This window comes from Callithrix jacchus, chromosome 22 (genome assembly GCF_049354715.1).
Source record: "Callithrix jacchus isolate 240 chromosome 22, calJac240_pri, whole genome shotgun sequence".
NCBI classification, from domain to species: Eukaryota; Metazoa; Chordata; class Mammalia; order Primates; family Cebidae; genus Callithrix; species Callithrix jacchus.
This window is the reverse complement of record NC_133523.1, coordinates 10,069,905-10,089,783: the sequence shown is the minus strand read 5'-3', so window position 1 is coordinate 10,089,783 and position 19,879 is coordinate 10,069,905. Positions and strand designations below refer to the sequence as shown.

The 19,879-nt window shown below is 53.7% G+C and overlaps 1 protein-coding gene across 4 annotated transcripts in view; it reads right to left on the bottom strand.

Moving 5' to 3' along the window:
* Positions 1-19,879, bottom strand: part of CARM1 (coactivator associated arginine methyltransferase 1) — a 51,431-nt gene that overhangs the window by 2,691 nt on the left and 28,861 nt on the right. For all 4 annotated transcript variants that reach the window (XM_035287429.3, XM_035287430.3, XM_035287431.3 and 1 more), the window contains exons 2-10: positions 16,077-16,202; positions 12,557-12,663; positions 11,496-11,600; positions 8,763-8,873; positions 7,054-7,231; positions 4,716-4,806; positions 4,435-4,516; positions 735-820; positions 449-538 (exon numbers count right to left, since the gene is read on the bottom strand). In XM_035287429.3, the coding sequence (XP_035143320.1) occupies positions 449-538; positions 735-820; positions 4,435-4,516; positions 4,716-4,806; positions 7,054-7,231; positions 8,763-8,873; positions 11,496-11,600; positions 12,557-12,663; positions 16,077-16,202 (976 nt within the window). The remainder of the gene's footprint in view (positions 1-448; positions 539-734; positions 821-4,434; positions 4,517-4,715; positions 4,807-7,053; positions 7,232-8,762; positions 8,874-11,495; positions 11,601-12,556; positions 12,664-16,076; positions 16,203-19,879) is intronic.

Below are 19,879 nucleotides of genomic sequence, written 5' to 3'. Positions count from 1 at the left end.
ACCTGCCTCCCCTCTGTACCCCTGCTGGGACCCTGGAGCAGAGATGGGCTAGCCACCCGGCAGTCCCAGACACATACATGAGCACGCACACATGTGCATACGAGGGACCCCCCAGCCACGAGATGCCTACTTACCCTGACATGTGCCGAGACACGGACACAGGCCTATGAGGGACAGACACTGGGAAACACACACACACATGCCCCACCTAGACAGGCCTATGAGGGACAGACACTGGAAATGTGGGACACACACACACACACACACACACACACACCCCGAACCCAGTGTCTTGATCTGAGATAGGCTCTCACTCCCACTGGAAGGGATGGTGGGACCTGGAGCCACGTTCCACCCTCCTAGCTCCCAGCCAGGTCGTAGCTGCAGGAAGCCCTGGGTGGGGCAGGGGAGGGGGGCAGCACGGGCTGCTCTGCTCTGTGGCACTCACATGGAGCCGATGAAAGCAACGTCAAACCAGAAAGCCAGGCCATGGACCAGCCCTGAATGCAGCATGTGGAATTTGAATGGGATTTCTATCCTGGAAGGCAAAGGGCAGTGGCTGCTGGGGAAGCCAGGCAGGCGCTGCCGAGAGAGAAGAGGGGGTGCCAGGTGCAGAGGCCCGGGGCCCCCGCCCACCACCTGCCCTGGGACGGCAGGATGCCGGCGGGAGCCAGGGGTAGCCCTGACCTTTGGCCTGAGCCAGACCTGGGAGGATGGAGTGTGGGTGCTGGTACCTGTGCAAATCTCCTTCTTTGGCTTCTAAGAAGTTCACTGTGTACTTGACGGACTTGGCCATCAGGATCCGGATGTCAAATGTGTCCTGGGAGAAAACACCGATGTGACCATCTGGTGCCAGGGCCAGCGTGGAAGAAGAGAGCCCTGCCCCTTACCCCAGGTCTGGCCACCGCCTCTAGGCTGTGCAGCTAAAACTAGCTTGTCCTCAGACACCCTGCGAGGAGGGCAAACCGGCACAACGCCACCGAGGGCAATTAGGTGGCAGCTTTCAAAATAACAAGTGTTTATTCACATACAAGATTTGGCACTACAGGAGTTTAACTTCCAGATACATGAACACATCAACAAACTTCTATGGATAATTACAGACTGTCCGTGGCAGTGGCACACTGGAAACCATCTAATTAAACCAATGATGGCCCACCCATCGAAGACCATGTGGATGTGAGAAAGAATGAAGAGGCTCTTTATGAACAGGTGGGGGAAGATCCCCACGCTAAATCATTAAGCAAGTTAACAAAAAAAGCAAGTTAAAGAACTAGTTGCTACCAGGTGTGGTGGTGCGTGCTTATAACTCCAGCTCCTCAGGAGGCTGAGGCGGGATGATCGCTTAAGCCTGAGTGTGAATCAAACCTGGGAAACGTAGGGAGACCCTGTCTCTAAAACAACAACGCTGGTGCTGATGTCCACTCCCAGTGATGTTTATATCCGACGAATGCACCTGCTGTGAACTATGTGAACCAAGTAAAATACAAAGAAAAGACTGAACCAGTTGTTGGAAGCACCAAGGACCAACCAGAGCAGCCAAGACTTTGGGGATCAAGCTTCCGGAAAGGAAGGAAATGCCCTTTCTGGCTTCTGCCTTTTTCCCAGGGGGAGGGCAGAAAATGGCCACCTCAATGTTTCAGCAGCTTCCCTGGGTGGGGAAAGCAAAATGGGAGCTCATGGTTATCATGGCAGCTCAGACTCAAGGGGCTGCAATGTCAAAGCAAAGGGAAGTAAGTGCAGGAGGGCGAGGTGGGCAGTACGCACTCAATGCGCCTGTGAAATTGGCCAACTCCTGAGCTTTGAGCGGGGCGGGGCATCAGAGGATAAGACACCAAGCGGAAGGCTGCTTGTAAGAGGCTCAAGGCCAGGCGTGGCAGCTTACGCCTGTAATCCCAGCACTTTGAAAGGCGGAGGGGTCGGATCACCTGAGGTCAGGAATTCAAGACTAGCCTGGGTAACATAGTGAGAGCTCATGTCTACAAAAAATAAAATTAGCTGGGCATGGTGGTGCACTCCTGTAGTTCCAGCTACTTGGGAGGCTGAGGCAGGAGGATCACTTGTGTCTAGGAGGTCAAGGCTACAGTAAGCCATGGCGTGAATCAGCCATTACACTCCAGCCTGGGCAACAGAGTGAGAACCTGGTTCAAAAAAAAATACAAAAAAAAGGTAAGGGGAGGTTCAGAAGCATATTGGTAATGAGGCTAACCACTGGACTTGCATTAAGATTACTGAAGGCAGTAGGCCAGGCGCCGTGGCTCACGCCTGTAATCCCAGCACTTTGGGAGGCTGAGGCAGGTGGATCACAAGGACAGGAGTTTGAGACCAGCCTGGCCAAAACTGTGAAATCCCATCTCTACTAAAAATACAAAAATTTGCCAGGCACGGTAGCGGGTGCATGTAGTCCCAGCTAGTCAGGAGGCTGAGGTGGAAGAATCACTTGAACCGGGGAGGCAGAGGTTGCAGTAGCCAAGATTGTTCCATTGCACTCCAATCTAAGACTCCGTCTCAAAAAAAAAAAAAAATTACCAAAGTTCATACCCTAAAGTGGCAGTTTCTCAAATTGTGGTCCCTTCCAGGGCACCCTCTTAATAATACAACATTTTCATAATAACACCAAAATATTTCCAGCTTTTTTCATTCATTCACTCCCCGAGGCAGATGGATCACCTGAGGTTAGGAATTCAAGACCAGTGTGGCCAACATGGTGAAACCTCGTCTCTATTAAAAACACAATAATTAGCTGGGTGTGGTGGTGGACACCTGTAATCCCAGCTACTTGGGAGGCTGAGGTGGGAGAATCACTTTAACCCAGGAGGCGGAGGTTGCAGTGAGCTGAGATCACATCACTGTACTCCACGCTGGGCAACAGAGCGAGACTCCATCTCAAAAAAAAAAAAAAAAAAAGGAAAAAACCAAAAGCTCAATAGGATCCTCAATATTTGAGTGTGTAAAGGGGTCCTGAGACCAAAATATTTGAGAACAGTTGCCATATGGGGAATCCAGGAAAGAGATCAGCCACTGGAGTCTGAAAAGCAGGTCAAAGTATCTCAGGTGCCCGACAGGACCAAGGTGACCTCTCCATTTGTGAGGTGCCTGAAGAAAAATCCTTGGAAGGAAAAGCATCATTCAGTGCCTGCATGGTTTTTCATTCTGGCATCCAATGATCAGGCACAGCAAGAGACAAGAACAAAGGACCAGAGCCCAAAACCAAGAGACTAAACAGATGAAAACATACCTTCCACTCCTCCAGATAGTGAAAGTCACCAGCGACTTAGAACTAGCATGTACAAAATAATAGTATAAAAGAAAAGAAAAGAAAAATCTCATACAGAACTGTCTGGGCGCAGTGGCTTACACCTAGAATCCCAGCACTTTGGGAGGCCGAGGCAGGTGGATCACGAGGTCAAGAGATCGAGACTATACTGGCCAACAAGGTGAAACCCCGTCTCTACTAAAAATACAGAAATTAGCTGGGCATGGTGGTGCGCGCCTGTAGTCCCAGCTACTTGGGAGGCTGAGGCAGGAGAATTGCATGAACCCAGGAGGCAGAGGTTGCTGTGAGCTGAGATCGTGCCACTGCACTCCAGCCTGGTGCCTGGCGCCTGGCGCCTGGCACCTGGCACCTGGCGATGGAGTGAGTCTCTGTCTCAAAAAAAAAAAAAAGAAAACTGAACTGTGCAGCTGGGACAGAAGTAGGGAAGCTTTTCTCTTCTATACGCCTTTGATTTTTTTCAACGAGTATCACAGGATTTTTTTTCCTTTTGAATTCTAAACCATGGATCTTGTATCAAAAATCTCAAGTAAAATCAATCAATAAATCACATCAGCTCACCAAAGATAAATTCTTCTAGCAACGGTTATTTATTTATTTTTTATTTTTTTGAGACAGAGTTTCGCTGTTGTTACCCAGGCTGGAGTGCAATGGCACGATCTCGGCTCACCACAACCTCCGCCTTCTGGGTTCAAGCAATTCTCCTGCCTCAGCCTCCCGAGTAGCTGGGACTATAGGCGCGTACCACCATGCCCAGCTAATTTTTTTTGTATTTTTAATAGAGATGGGGTTTCACCTTGTTGGCCAGGTTGGTCTCGATCTCTTGACCTCGTGATCCACCCGCCTCGGCCTCCCAAAGTGCTGGGATTATAGGCGTGAGCCACCGTGCCCGGCCGGTTATTTATTTTTATTATTTATTTATTTATTTTGATTTTTAAAAAGTGACGAGGTCTCTGTGTTGCCCAGGCTAGTCTTGAACTCCTGGACCTATGTGATCCTCCTGCCTTGGCCTCATCTAATAATGGTCTGCATGTACTGCATGTCTGTGTGCTAAGTATCTAGGAGAGGGCTCAGGGAGGGACAGTTGCTTCCCCAGGGGTGCACAGCTGAAGAGCAATGCCACGTGATAACTGCAGTGGGGCCCTGGAGGCCCTACTCACCACCACAGGCTGCCGGAAATACTCATCCACCGCAGCGCCTCGGAGGGCCGACAGGTCCACTCCGTGGAAGGATGGCTGGTACCTGTGGACAAGCCCCGCCCCCACAGCAAGGTTGGTGCTGCAGAAGAGGCAGGTAGGATAGCCCTGTCTTTTCCCCCAGTCAGCCCTCATCTAGCTCAAGTCTTTCAGAAAAAGAGGAGTGGGGACCCCGTGGGGAGCTGGGGGTTGTCCCTCAGAAGGCAGGCTCTGGGGCCCAGGAGGGATACCCAGGGCATACTCACCAGAAGTTGGCCTTGGTGAACTGCTCCATGTAGAGCTGTTCATCCGTGAAGGGTGCGAGGTGGACGTCACCAATGGTAGGGAACATGTTTCCTGGGAGTGCGGGCAGGGAGGGGTGCTGGCATCAGGTGATACATCCTACACTGCCTGGCAGAGCTTCCAAAGGACCCCAAGACCCCCAACTTTGGGTGTTCCCAGCCTCTTATTCATTCGATCCTGCACTCCTGCACAGCAGCACCCAGCGCCTGTTCTGATGAGTGTTTCATCGCCACCACAGGTACTGACTCCAGCTGAGACTGGGAGGCCAGTGGCTCATCTTTATGTCCCATTACTAGACCTGGGAGGTATGAAGGGACCTGTCAAGACCTCACAGAGAAGTGAGCAGTGCCCAGGAGCCTGTGATGAGGCCAGGCGCTGCCTCTCAGGCCTTGCCGTCTGTGCACACATGCAGCCAGGAAAGCAAAGCAAAGTTGCTCTGGACAGAGGGAGGGTGGGGCCCACGCCAAACCAACGCCACTGGGGGCCTCAGATGAGGCTGAGAGCTGGGTGGGGGAAGCTGAATCCACACCACAGGGACTGCTGAGGTTCTGGCACAGGTGCCTGGCTGGCAGGGTGACCCGCCTGGCCTCCCTAGTCTGGGCACATGACTTGAGAGGGAAGGGCAGGGCCTCCCTCTGTGACTCAAGGGTAGATGCATGAGTCAGGGCCAGCGGCAGGGAGGGCCAGGGCCCCACAGTCCCACCTCCCCCGAGGAGCACCTGGCCTCCAGATGTCGGCCCCCAGCCTTGCAAGCTGGTGGGGGAGGCCCTGAAGTACCAGTGGGACGCTTCCTCCTCCTCACCTCACCAGGCTGAACCTGAGGCAGGAGATGCTGGAATGAGGAGGGAGATGTACATGCTGCGGCCTGTGCCCCGGGGGACCTGGGGGTACCGTGGAAAGTGACCCAGCCCAGAAGGCAGCTCTGGCTCCTGCTTGTCAGGAGGCATGTAACTTGAGGAGGGAGGGCTGCCTTTAACCCCTAGAAGTACTTCCTGAGCTGGACAGGGACCCGCTCAGCCTCCCGCTTCCCCGAAAGCAGGCTGCTGGGCCAGGGGAGGCTCGTGCAGCTGCCCATCTGGCCACACCCCTGTATCCCATCAGGAGGGGCCCCCTCTGCTGGGGCTCTCCCTACCCCCATCCCCACCATCAGGGCTGAAGGGGAGGAGGGTGGAGCCCATAGCCCCTGGAGCAGCCTTGACTCCCACATTCACACTGGAGACATGGGACACAGCTGGAGCTCCACCTCCCACCTCCAGGAGCAGAGCCAGGCAGGACTCTAGGGCCTGGATCCAGGGAGGGCCAGAAGACATGAGTGGGAACTTCCTCCGGCCCCTGCCTATACAGGCCCCACCAGTCTGCTGCTGCCCATGCTCCATCCCACAGCTGCTACCCTGGCTGGGGACCCCCGTTCTCCAAGCACAGCTGCTTGCCTGTACAGAAATGCTGACATGCATGTACCCAGCATGAGAAGAGCCACAGACACATGCCTCAGGCGTCAGGGCTGCACAGACCTCTGAGACAGATGGGCAGATAAAAAGGGTCACACAGGCCGGGCACAGTGACTCATGCCTGTAATCCCAGCACTTCGGGAGGCCAAGGCGAGCAGATCACGAGGTAGAGTTCATGACCAGCCTGACCAACATGGTAAAACCCCATCTCTACTAAAAATACAAAACTTAGCTGGGTGTGGTGGCACATGCCTGTAATCCCAGCTACTTGGGAGGCTGAGGCACGAGAATCAATTGAACCCACGAGGCGGAGGTTGCAGTGAGCCGAGATCCTGCCACTGCACTCCGGCCTGGGCGACAAGAGCGAAACTCCATCTCAAAAAAAGAAACAGACACCCAGTGACCAGAGGCACAGATGGAAGGTGATGGATGGGCTCGACACCCTCACACATGTACACACGCATCCACACCCCTGCATTCGTAGGAATACTTGCCTCCCTCACCTCCCAGACTCTGTGAGCAGGGCTTGTTGGGGAACTGCTGACCACAGAACCTGTCCCAATCCCCACTCCCAGCCAGAGGCTGTCCCGCAGGAGCAGAAGATGGGATGGCAGAGGTGCTAGGAGTTCCTCCGGACCCTGTCCGGGTGGGTGGGCAGCTGGGTGTCTGGCCATGTTTGGGGTCCGGGGCTCCAGAAGGCACAGCTGGCAGGAGTGGGGTTGCGGTGGGAGTGGGGGAAAGGCCTAGGCTTCCCAGCACCCTGGGCCACCGACAGCAAGCAGGGAGCTGAAGCACTGACGGCCTGGCTCAGCGGCTCCACTGAGGGGCCCGGCCTGTGTCCCCTCATGCTTACCGCTGGGCTTCAGATACTTCTTGGCGTGGAGGTAGCTCTCCAGCATGCGCTCATTGAAGAGCATGTAGCCCATGGGTTCCGAGATGATGATGTCCACCTGCTCGGGGAGCGACACCTCCTCCACCTTGCCCGGGATGACCACGATGCGGTCCGTCAGGTTGTTACTCTTCACCAAGACCTGCAGGTGGGTGGGGCCACGTGGGCTTCCCTGTGCCTTCCTGCTTTGGGGCCCTCCCCAGTCCTCCTCTCAAGGGACGGCCTCCTTCTGCACATGGCCACTGAGTCCCCCTCTGCCTCCTTCACTGGGGCCCCAACCATGGCTGCCATTGGCCCAGCCTGTTAAGAGCTCACTGTGGGCCGGGCGCGGTGGCTCACACCTGTAATCCCAGCACTTTGGGAGGTCAAGGCAGGAGGATTGCCTGAGCTCAGGAGTTGGAGACCAGCCTGACCAACATGGCGAAACCCCCACTCTACTAAAAATACAAAAATAATTTTTTTTTTGAGACAGATTCTTGCTCTGTTCCCCAGGCTGGAGGTAGTGGCACCATCTTGGCTCACTGTAACCTCTGCCTCCCAGGTTCTAGTGATTCTCCTACCTCAGCCTCCCAAGTAGCTGGGACTACAGGTGCCTTCTACCACACCCGGCTAATTCCTTGCATTTTTAGTAGAGATGGAGTTTCACCATCCAGGCTGGTCTCAACTTCAAGTGATCCGCTGACCTCAGCCTTCCAAAGTGCTGGGATTACAAGCATGAGCCACCGCAGCCAGACTAAAAATATAAAACTTGGTGGGTTGCGGTGGTGGACGCTTGTAGTCCCAGCTACTCAGGAAGCTAAGGCAGGAGAATTGCTTGAACCAGGGAGGTGCAGGTTGTAATGAGCCAGGATCGCACCACTCCACTCAAGCCTTTACAACACAGTGCGACTCCAAAAAAAAATAGAATTCACTGTGACCCCAGCCCTTCCTCAGGGCCCTCCCCTACTGCAGCCTCCTAGGTCCCCCACCCTTTGTCAACATGCAGGTGGCCACAGAGAGGAGGACGAGCTGACATCACAACTGCCAACAAAACTCAAACTGGAAGCACCCCCAACCTGTGATTCCAGGGCTGGGGTGTGTCCTACAGATACAACCACGTATGGCAGGGGGGCTTGGCACAGCAGCATTGGCCATGTGAAGACCCGGAAGGAGTCCGAGTGTCACTGCGGGTGCAATGCAGCTAAAGCAACAGCGGCCCAACTGGGCATGGGAGTGCTCTGCGGCTGTAAGATAGAGCCAAGGATGGCCCCTCCATAACCCTGGTGACCCCAGATCCAGGGGAGAGGAGGGTGCAGCCTCTGCTGGTGCGAGTTCAGCTCTGCTCAGAGTTCGTGGCCCCTCTCTCATGATGGGGCTAGAGGGTGAGAGCTGGGGCCAAGGAGAGCATGCTATTTGCTCTTTTTTAGCTTTTACATTTTGAACCTTGTGAGTGAAGGTTTCATTGCAAAAAAGAGAAAGACAGGAGATGACACGTGCCCCTGACTGCCGGTCATGAGGGGAATCATCTCAGACCCCGAAGCCCTCCACATAATGACTGTTTTGGGGACAACAAAGAGAGTGAAGCACAGAAGGAACGTTCCCCAGGCCTCTTGGGCCCAGGCTTCTCTAGGCTGGGGCTGGCATGGAACTCAGGGGCGAGGATAAGGCTAGGTGGGCACCAGCCGGACACTGACCTCGGCATGCTGGGCCATGGTGCTGGCCTCTACCGCATAGATTTTCCGTGCTCCAGCTTGGGCGGCGAAAAACGACAGGATCCCCGAGCCACAGCCAACGTCAAGAACGATCTGAGGAAGGAGTGGGAGGTAAGAGTGAAACACGGGAGGTGAGGATGACTGGAAGGTGACAGTGATCATAAGGGATGTGCACGTCATAAGGCGTCAACACCTAGGTCTGTCTTCACTCTCAATGTCTGCCCTTCATGGGCTCTGGGTCAAAATGAAGGGACAACTAAAGATGAACCATGGGCCAGGCCTCTGGGAGGAGAAGCCCTGGGGAAGTTCCCACTTTGGCCCCAACCCTGTGGCCTGCAGGCCTCTGGATCGTCTGGGGTAAGAGGCACGGGCCTCCCCTGGAAGCTCACTGGCAGCTGAGCATCATCTTTCCGGGGCCTCCACAGTTCTTGCATGGAGGAAAGGGGCCCGGGTGTTGGTGGCAGCATCTCCACGCTGACTTGAGTCTGGAGAAGCAGCCCCTGTCTTGGCTGGGGCTGGTGAGCTGGGCCCGCTAGGCTCCTTGCAGGGATACTGGCCCCCGTGATGGTCACTCATGGCAGAGTCCAGGCCAGGGTCTGGAAGAACACACTGTATACACATTCTGGATTTGTGGGATTGCTTTCACATGAGTAGACCAAGGGCAGACATTCCTGGTGGTGATAGGCATGAGCTTTCAAAGGACAAATGCTCTGGGCGCAGTGAGTGCCTGCAGGGGAAGCTGATGTCAGGTGGGAAGGCCTTGGGGTACTGCTCAGAGCTCCAGATGAACTAGGAAATGGATCTCCATCCTCGGGGAGTGAGAAGAGGCCTTGCCAACGGAGGACACCCTTCCCAGACCCCAGTGGCCCGGCCAGGAAGCTCAGGATGGCCTGGCCAGGGCAGATGCTCCTGTGTCAGGACAACTCCTTCCCAGGGCCTAGCATCCTCTTGGACAGTCATCAATGCTAGAGAGGCATGACCCAGGCGCTGGATGAGACAGCTCCAAGCAGATCCACGTGGAGAGGGCCCCAAAATACTTGGAGGAAAAAAACAAGCTCCCATTTGATTCAAAAGAGAAAACAGGCTGGGTGCAGTGGCTCACACCTGTAATCCCAAGACTTTGGGAGCCTGAGGTCGACAAATTGCTTGAGGCCAGAAGTTCGAGACCAGCCTGGGCAACATGGCGAAACCCTATCTCTACTAAAAATACAAAAATTAGTTGGGTGTGGTGGGGCACAGATGTAATCCCAGCTACTCAGGTGGCTGAGGCACAAGAATTGCTTGAATCCAGGAGGCGGAGGCTACAGTGAGCTGAGATTGTGTCACTGCACTACATCCTGAGTGACAGAGTGATAATCTGTCCCCCAAAAACAAAAAGAGAAAATAAAAACTCTGGCTAGAGGGGCGCGGTGGCTCAGGCCTGTAATCCCAGCACTTTGGGAGGCCGAGGCAGGCGGATCACGAGGTCAAGAGATTAAGAGCATCCTGGCCAACATGGTGAAACTCTATCAAAAATACAAAAATTGGCTGTGTGTGGTGGCACGAACCTGTAGTCCCAGCTACTTGGGAGGCTGAGGCAGAAGAATCACTTGAACCTGGGAGGGGGAAGTTGCAGTGAGCTGAGATGGCATCACTGCACTCCAGCCTAGACAACAGAATGAGACTCCATCTCAGAAAAAAAAGGTGGGGGGAGATACCAAAAACTCTGGGTGATAGGATGAGAAAGGAATACATTTATACCCTTTTTTTTTTTTTTTTGAGATGGAGGCTTGCTCTATTGCCCAGGTTAGAGTGCAGTGGGGCGATCTCGGCTCATTGCAACCTCCGCCTCCCAGGTTCAATGGATTCTCCTGCCTCAGCCTCCAGAGTAGCTGGGATTACAGGCACCCACTACCACACTTGGCTAGTTTTTATATTTTATTTTAGTAGAGATGGGCTTTCGCCATGTTGGCCAGGGTGGTCTCGAAATGCAGACCTCAAGTGATCCACCTGCTTGAATTACAGCCTCCAGAAGTGCTGGGATTACAGGCATGAGCCGCCATGCCCAGCCGATTTTTACTTTTGAATACAGACACTCTGCTCTACTCTCTCTCTCTCTTTAATCATGAGTATACATTATTTGGTAATAATAAAAAGCTTATTTATTATTTTGTGATTTTTTGAGGCAGGGTCTTGCTCTGTGGCTCAGGCTGGAGAGCAGTGGCGCAATCACAGCTCACTGTACCTTCAACCTCCTGGGCTCAAATGATCCTCCTCCCTCAGCCTCCCAAAGTGCTGGGATTACAGACAGATGTGAGCCACTCTGCCCAGCTCAGTAAAATAATTATAAAATACAGGCAGATGTCTGCATGGGGAAAAACCTGGAAGAAGAGACCTCATACTGAAAGGACAGCAGCTGTCTTGGAGGGAACTGATAGAGGCCTGGCAAGCCTATAATGTACATGCTGTGTTAAGTTTAGAAATTAAATGCATTTTTTCTTTTTTTAAAGAGACAGAGTCTTGCTCTGTCGCCCAGGCTGGAGTGTGGTTGCACAATCATAGCTTACTGCAGCCTCAAACTCCTGGGCTGAAGCAATCCTCCTGCCTCAGCCTTCTGAGTAGCTGGGATAAATGCATTTCTAATCTGAGAAAATTAAAGACTCAATCAATGAACAAAGAAAAACATAAAAACAGAGGCAGAAGCAGAGAGGTGGGTACATGCACGGGCGGGCTCACCTTGTCCTTGAAGTCGGTGTGGTTCTGCAGGATGGCGCGCTGGTAGGTGCCAGTCCGCACGTAGTCCTGCATCATATTCTGCTGCTGGGACAGGTAGCCATAAAACTGGAACAGAGACACACCAATGGCACGGGGCACGTGGTGGCATGAGGCAGCCAAGGCTCTGGCCAGCCCTGTGACAGAGCAAGGAGCCATCTTGGGCACAAAACTCCCTCAGGAGGCTGTGCACCCTCTGCCTGGGCCCCACTGGCACCTCCAGGAGAGGGAGCAAGAAGCTGGAGGGCAGCCCCCGAGGACACCGCCACTATCACTGCAGCTGATGGCAACAGCTGGATGCCACCTGGACCTGGAAGCCACCCAGGAGAACTCAAGATTTGCCACAGGCAGGGTCCTGGCCTCCGGGGCCACCTGCCCCATCTTGAGGGCCCCAAAGAAGAAGAGAAGCAGATCGAACAGAGCCCTAGAACTCAGAGCGCCAGGCAGGTGAGGTGTGGTATCTCTCTGTAAGACAACGGGCGATCGGGAGGCAGCGTGGCACCTGGGCAGGGGCACAGACTTTGGCATCAGGCAGACCTGGCTTCCCATCTCGGCTCTGTTGCATAATAGCTGTGTGACTTGGAGCAAGTCACTTAACCTCTCTGAGCCTCAGTTTTCTCATCTGTAAAATGGGGACAATAATAGCACTTACCTCCTAGCGTTGTTGGGAGGGTCCAAGTGCTTCTGTGCATGTGACAGTGCTCAGACCAGGGCCTGGCATGCAGGGAGCACTCAGGGCATTGCAACTGCTCTACCATTATTCACAACGCCTGTGGCCCTGAGCTCCACCTCTGCTCAGATCCTTCCAGCAACCCTCTCAGGCAGGCACCTGCATCTCCACTTCACAGATGAGGAAACTGAGGCCCAGCCAGTGGAGAAAACCTGCCCAAGGCTACATGGCCAGTAAGGACAGAGCCAGGACAGGAACCTGGGTGGGTCTTCCCTGTGCTGCATGGCCTCCTGCGGGCAGGCGGCAGGGTGGCTGCCGGGGGGAGGCGGCCTGGCTGAGGGCGAGCGCAACCCACCTGGAAGTACTGCACGGCAGAAGACTCTTCTGTCCGCTCGCTGAACACAGACCGCTCCAGGGTGTGGCCCCGGCAGGTTTTCAGGATGTTGTAGAAGGAACAGAAATCTGGAACGGGGAAGCCAGGTCACCAGGGGGTGGTCAGCAACCCGGCATGTGACCATCTGGGAGGGAAGGTTCTGGATGGCTGTATGCCCTGACGTTACTCCCTTTAACATATGGGGCTGGTTATGTTTCTTCCCAGAAAAACAATTTTCAAAGTTCAAAGAAAAGATGAAGGGCAGCTGTGCCTGTACCCTGTGACTGATGTGAGGATGACAGGTGTCCTGCATGCAGGGCTGGTGTCTGGTGGGAGTGGCCCGGACATTCCTCACCGAAGGGCAGCTTGGTGCAGCTCTCTAAGCACATGCCCACTGGCCTGGGAGTCAAAGCTCGGGCAAATAAGCCCAACTCCCCCCAGAAGCTCAGGGGAGCATCTATGTGGCGGTGGTAGACACTGCACTGTCCAGTAAGAGGGGCCTGGACAAACCCTAGGGGCACAGAAAGGCACAGCAGAGGCCAAGTCCAGTGGCCAACACCTGTGATCCCAGCACTGTGGGAGGCTTAAGTGGGCAGATCAGTTGTCAGGAGTTGGAGACCAGCCTGGGCAACATAAGACCCCGGCTTGTTAAAATTAAAAAAAATTGGCTGGGCACGGTGGCTCACGCCTGTAATCCCAGCAGTTTGGGAGGCCGAGGCGGGTGGATCACAAGGTCAAGAGATTGAGACCATCCTGGTCAACATGGTGAAACCCCGTCTCTACTAAAAATACAAAAAATTAGCTGGGCGTGGTGGTGCGTGCCTGTAATCCCGGCAACCCGGGAGGCTGAGGCAGGAGAATTGCTTGAACCCAGGAGGCAGAGGTTGCGGTGAGCCGAGATCGTGCCATTGCACTCCAGCCTGGGTAACAAGAGTGAAACTCCATCTCAAAAAAAGAAAATAAAATAAAAAATAAAAATAAAAAATTAAGAAAAGCACAGCAGAGAATCACCAATCACCACCCTGCTCTGAAATGCCATGGTATATGGCCCTTTAAAACAGGCTCTATTTGGTTAGGCACACTGGCTCTCAACTGTAATCCCAGCACATTGGGAGGCTGAGGCGGGTGGACTGCTTGAGCCCAGGAGTTTGAGACCAACTTGGGAAACATAGCAAGACCCTGTCTCTATAAGAAATAAATAAACTGGATGTGGTGTAATCCCACCACTTGGAGAGGCTGAGGTAGGCTGTTCAGTTGAGGTCAGGAGTTCGAGACCAGCCCGGCCAAAATGGTGAAACTCTGTCTCTACTAAAAATATAAAAATTAGGCGGGGGTGGTGGTGGGTGCCTGTAATCCCAGCTACTCAGGAGGCTGAGGCGGGAGAATCGCTTGGAACCAGGGAGGCAGAGGTTTCAGTGAGCTGAGATTGTGCCACAGCAATCCAGCCTTGGCAATGGAGTGGGACTCCATCTCAAAAAAAAAAAAAACCAGTAAATAAATAAATAAATGCTACATTTATTAACATAGTATAATGCCCACTAAATTATATCAAGTAAAAAACAAAACAATATTTAAAAGACAATCTCTTTAAAAATTAAAAGACACAACCAGGTGCAGTGGCACATGCCTGTAATCCTAACACTTTGGGAGGCTGAGGTGGGCAGATCACCTGAGATTGGGGGTTCAAGACCAGCCTGTCCAACATGGAGAAACCCCGTCTCTACTAAAAATACAAAGTTAGACAGGCATGATGGCACATGCCTGTAATCCCAGCTACTCGGGAGACTGAGGCAGGAGAATCACTTGAACCTGGAGGCAGAGGTTGCAGTGAGCCGAGACTGCACCATTGCACTCCAGCCCGGGCAACAAGAGGGTAAAAAAAATGAAAAGACAGTTCGGGACGATGAGCAAGTTCTGGAGATGAATGGCAGCAACAGCTGAACAAAGTGAGTGTGCTGAACGCTCCCAAGCCGCACACTTTTACTGGGTTAGTGACCAGATTGTTACAGAAATTTTAGCCCAACTTTTAAAAACGGACAGAACTGAAATAAAAATTATTAAAACATAAATAGTCTTACAAGTGGGAAGGGCTGGGTACAGTGGCTCATGCCTATAACCCCAGCACTTTAGGACTGAGGCGGGTGGATCATTGAGGCCAGGGGTTTGAGACCAGCCTGGGCAATATGGAGAAACTCCATCGCTACTATAATAAAAATACAAAAATTAGCCAGGCATGGTGGCACACACATGTAGTCCCAGCTACCTGGGAGGCTGAGGCTGAGAATCGCTTGAACCAAGGAAGTGGAGGTTGCCGTGAGCCAAGATCTTGCCACAGCACTCCAGTCTGAGCAATAGAGTGACACTCTGTCTCAAAAAAAAAAAAAAAAAAAAGTCCGGGCGAGGTGGCTCATGCCTGTAATCCCAGCACTTTGGGAAGCTGAGGCGGGTGGATCACGAGGTCAAGAGAGTGAGACCATCCTGGTCAATGGTGAAACCCCATCTCTACTAAAAATACAAAAAATTAGCTGGGAATGGTGGCACGTGCCTGTAATCCCAGCTACTCAGGAGGCTGAGGCAGAAGAATTGCCTGAACCCAGGAGGTGGAGGTTGCGGTGAGCGAGATCGCGCCATTGCACTCCAGCCTGGGTAACAAGAACGAAACTGTCTCAGAAAAAAAAAAAAAAAAAAAAAAGGCCAGGCATGGTGGGAGGCCAAGGCAGGCGGACCGCCTGAGCCCAGGAGTTTCAGACCAGCCTGGGCAACATGGTGAAACCCCATATCTACTAAAATACAAAAAATTAGCCAGGTGTGGCAGCTTCACACAGGTGGCCCAAGGGTCAGGCTGCCCAAGGCACATCTGGGTCACTGCACAGCCCCGACAAGAGGGAAGGAAGCCGGCTGTAGTGATGGGCAGGCAGCCTACCCACTTCCAGCTGTCCTGCACCAGCCCGTGTCAACCACTGGGCTCACTTCAGCTCTCTGGTAACCAAGCCTATGGCGGGACCTTCAGATGATTTTTAGCCCTGGGCGTTCCTTGACACCTCCACTGCTTCCCGCACCTCCAAATCCCAGCTGCACCCGCCTAGGGTTCCCCTACCCCTAGTCAGGAATCTTGTATCCACCTGTGCCCCCAAGGTGGGTCTGGTTAGGCCCCTCTGGTGGCTTCTTTGTACCCTGAGCAAACTCTTCCTGCCTCTAGGACCTTGTCTGACTCTATCCCCTAAATTCCATCCACAGCTGGCCCAGCCACTGTGGGAAGACTGGGCCCAGGTAGTCAGGATGGGCTTCTTGGAGGTGGGGACATAGAGTCAAGCCCCTAAAGACCAAAAGGAGCTGTTAAGGGAGGGTCTGGGATCCAGTGTTTGCCTAGGCAGTGGAGTGTATTCTGTACATATCTGCAGGTGGGAATGCGGTTTTCAGGGCAGGGGGCCAGTCTCAGGGATACACCAGGGCTCTGGGCGCTCTGGGCTCATGTCACCAGAATGGAAGAAGGGCCACGTACCATTGGGTGTGGCGAACTGGATGAGGACGCTGTTACAGCCCAGGGTGATGATGAAGGACTGTTTGCCCACACGGCTGCACTCTGTCTCTCGGGACACTGAGCACTTAAAGACACACACATCTTCATCTACAAGAGAACAAAGGCTGGCGTGAGCAGTGGAGCCCTATCAGCTGCCTTCTTTTGAGCAATGTCCCTGTTGCCCTCCTGCTGCCTCCCCTCGTTGCCCCCAGATTCTTCCAGAGTACCATGAAACCACCTTGGCAGCACTGCTGGGTGCCCTGCCTGCCCAGCTCACACTGAAGACGAGGGAGCGGCTCATCAGGCAGCAGGGGCACAGCCTGTGTCCTCAGGACGACCAGGGGTGAGACGGGCACAGTGAAGGCGGAGGTGGTCAGATGGGGCCACCAGGCATGGTGTCAGCCCACAGGGCCTCAGAGCCAGAGCTGCCTCTGCTCCACTCGACTGAACCCTTCTGTTCTTGGATGTGTGCAGTGCAGTGACCGAATGTGGCCGGTGGAGCCAGTCTGCCAGGTTCACACCCTACCCGCACCATCTGTTCACTGGGACACAGGCAGTTCCCTCGGCCTCTCTGGAGCTCAGGTTCTCACCATCAGATGGGGCTGATGGCGGGGCAGTGGACTACTGGGTTATGACACTGTCTTGCTGTACCCATCATGACAGCTGTTACTAGTCATCCATTCCACAAACCTGCAGCCACTCCACCCAAGTTGAATGTGAAATTTAGCAACATTAGCAACAGGCCAGCCCCATCGAGCACGGTGCCCCTGCACGCCGTACCGCAATGAAATGGGTGCATCATCTGTAGTATTCTTGGGCAAAAATGTTTGCCCTAGTCCCATCTTCAAGGAACAATAAAAGGACAGGTCATGGGGCAGGCTACCAGACAACCAGTCTGGTCTCCCCAACTGGCCATTGTCAGGAAAGAACAAAATGGCGGGAGCTATTCCAGAGTGGAGGAGTGCTAACGCCTGTAATCTCGGCACTTTGCAAGGGGGAGGTGGGTGGATCACAAGGTCAGGCATTCGAGACCAGCCTGACGGACATGGTGTAACCCCATCTCTACTAAAAATACAAAAATTAGCTGGGCGTGGTGACATATGCCTGTAGTCCCAACTACTGGGGAGGCTGAGGCAGGAGAATTGCTTCAATCCGGGAGGCAGAGGCCACAGGAGCTGAGATTGTGCCACTGCACTCCAGCCTGAGCGACAGAACAAGACTGTCTCAAAAAAAAAAGAGGTGAGCACACAATGCAATTCAAAGTGGGACCCTGGGCTAAAGCCAAATGAAAAACGTTTAAGAAAGTTATAAAGGTCGCTGGACGTGGTGGCTCATGCCTGTAATCCCAGAAATTTGGGAGGCCGAGGCAGGCGGATCACCTGATGTTGGGAGTTCCAGACCAGCCTGACCAACATGGAGAAACCCCATCTCTACTAAAAATACAAAATTAGCTGGGAGCCTGTAATCCCAGCTACTCGGGAGGCTGAGGGAGAAGAATTGCTTGAACCCAGGAGGCGGAGGTTGTGGTGGGCTGAAATCGTGCCATTGCACTCCAGTCTAGGCGACAAGAGCGAAACTCCGTCTCAAAACACACACACACACACACACACACACACACACACACACACACACACACACAAAACTTGCTGGTGTACTTGGGAAGAAAAAAAAAGTTATCAAGGACAACTTGGGAGGCCAGGCTCACACCTCTAATCCCAGCATCTTGGGAGGCCAGGCTCACACCGCTAATCCCAGCGTCATGGGAGGCCGGGCTCACACCTCTAATCCCAGTGTCTTGGGAGGCCGGGCTCACACCGCTAATCCCAGGATCTTGGGAGGCCGGGCTCACACCTCTAATCCCAGCGTCTTGGGAGGCCGGGCTCACACCTCTAATCCCAGGATCTTGGGAAGCCGGGCTCACACCGCTAATCCCAGCGTCTTGGGAGGCCGGGCTCACACCGCTAATCCCAGCGTCTTGGGAGGCCGGGCTCACACCGCTAATCCCAGCGTCTTGGGAGGCCGGGCTCACACCGCTAATCCCAGCGTCTTGGGAGGCCGGGCTCACACCGCTAATCCCAGCACCTTGGGAGGCCGGGCTCACACCGCTAATCCCAGCGTCTTGGGAGGCCGGGCTCACACCGCTAATCCCAGCACCTTGGGAGGCCGGGCTCACACCGCTAATCCCAGCGTCTTGGGAGGCCGGGCTCACACCGCTAATCCCAGCGTCTTGGGAGGCCGGGCTCACACCGCTAATCCCAGCGTCTTGGGAGGCCGGGCTCACACCGCTAATCCCAGCGTCTTGGGAGGCCGGGCTCACACCGCTAATCCCAGCACCTTGGGAGGCCGGGCTCACACCGCTAATCCCAGCACCTTGGGAGGCCGGGCTCACACCGCTAATCCCAGCACCTTGGGAGGCCGGGCTCACACCGCTAATCCCAGCATCTTGGGAGGCCGGGCTCACACCGCTAATCCCAGCATCTTGGGAGGCCGGGCTCACACCACTAATCCCAGCATCTTGGGAGGCCAAGGCAGGAGGATGACTTGAACTTCGGAGTTGGAGATCAGCCTGGGCAGCATAACAAGACCCTGTCTCTACAAAAAAATTTAAAAATTAGGCAGGCGTGGTGACCATGTGCCTATTGTCTTAGGGACTCATGAGGCCGAGGTGGGAGGATCACAGCCTGGGAGGTCCTGGCTACAGTGAGCCATGACTGTGCCACTTCATTCCATCCAGGCTGGGAGACAGAGCAAGACCCTGTCTCAAGAAAAATAAAGGACAACTGGGGAGCTGGATGGAGTGCTCACACCCGTGGTCCCAGCTACTTGGGAGGCTGCAGTGGATTGCTTGAGCCCAGGAGGATGAGGCTGCAGTAAGCTATGATGGTGCCACTGCACTCTAGTCTGGACAACAGAAGTGAGATACTATCTTAAAAAAAAAAAGCCAAGTGTGGCGGCTCATGCCTGTAATCCCTGCACTTTGGGAGGCTGAGGTGGGCTGATCATGAGGTCAGGAGTTTGAGACCAGCCTAACCAACATGGTGAAACCCCGTCTCTACTAAAAATACAAAAATTAGCTGGGTGTGTTGGCACACACCTGTAATCCCAGCTACTCAGGAGTCTGAGGCAGAAGAATCACTTGAACCCGGGAGGCAGAAGTTGCAGTGAGCCGAGATCTGGCCACTGCACTACAGCCTGGATGACAGAGTGAGACTCTTGTCTCCAAAAAAAAAAAAAAAAAAGATGACTGGGGAAATGTGAGTGTGGACTACTATGCCATAATTTTAAGTTACTTCAATATGACAATGGCATTGTGGTTCTGTAGAGAAATGCCTGTGTTCTTAGAAAACATGTGCAGAAGTATTTATGGCAAATTCCCATGAAGTCAGTAGCCTGCTTTTGAATGGCCCATCACAACAACAAAATCAATGTAGAGAGAGAAGTATGAGTGCAAATATGGCAAAAGTGTTCCTAATCACTCTTAATAGCCAGAACAATCTTGAAAAGAACAAAGTTGGAGGCTGGGCACGGTGGCTCACGCCTTTGGGAGGCTGAGGCGGGTGAATCATGAGGTCAAGAGATCAAGACCATCCTGGTCAATGAGGTGAAACCCCGTCTCTACTGAAAATACAAAAATTAGCTGGGCATGGTGGTGCACGTCTGTAGTCCCAGCTACTTGGGAGGCTGAGGCAGGAGAATTGCTTGAACCCAGAAGGCGGAGGTTGCGGTGAGCTGAGATCCTGCCATTGCACTCCAGTCTGGGTAACAACAGCGAAACTCTGTCTCAA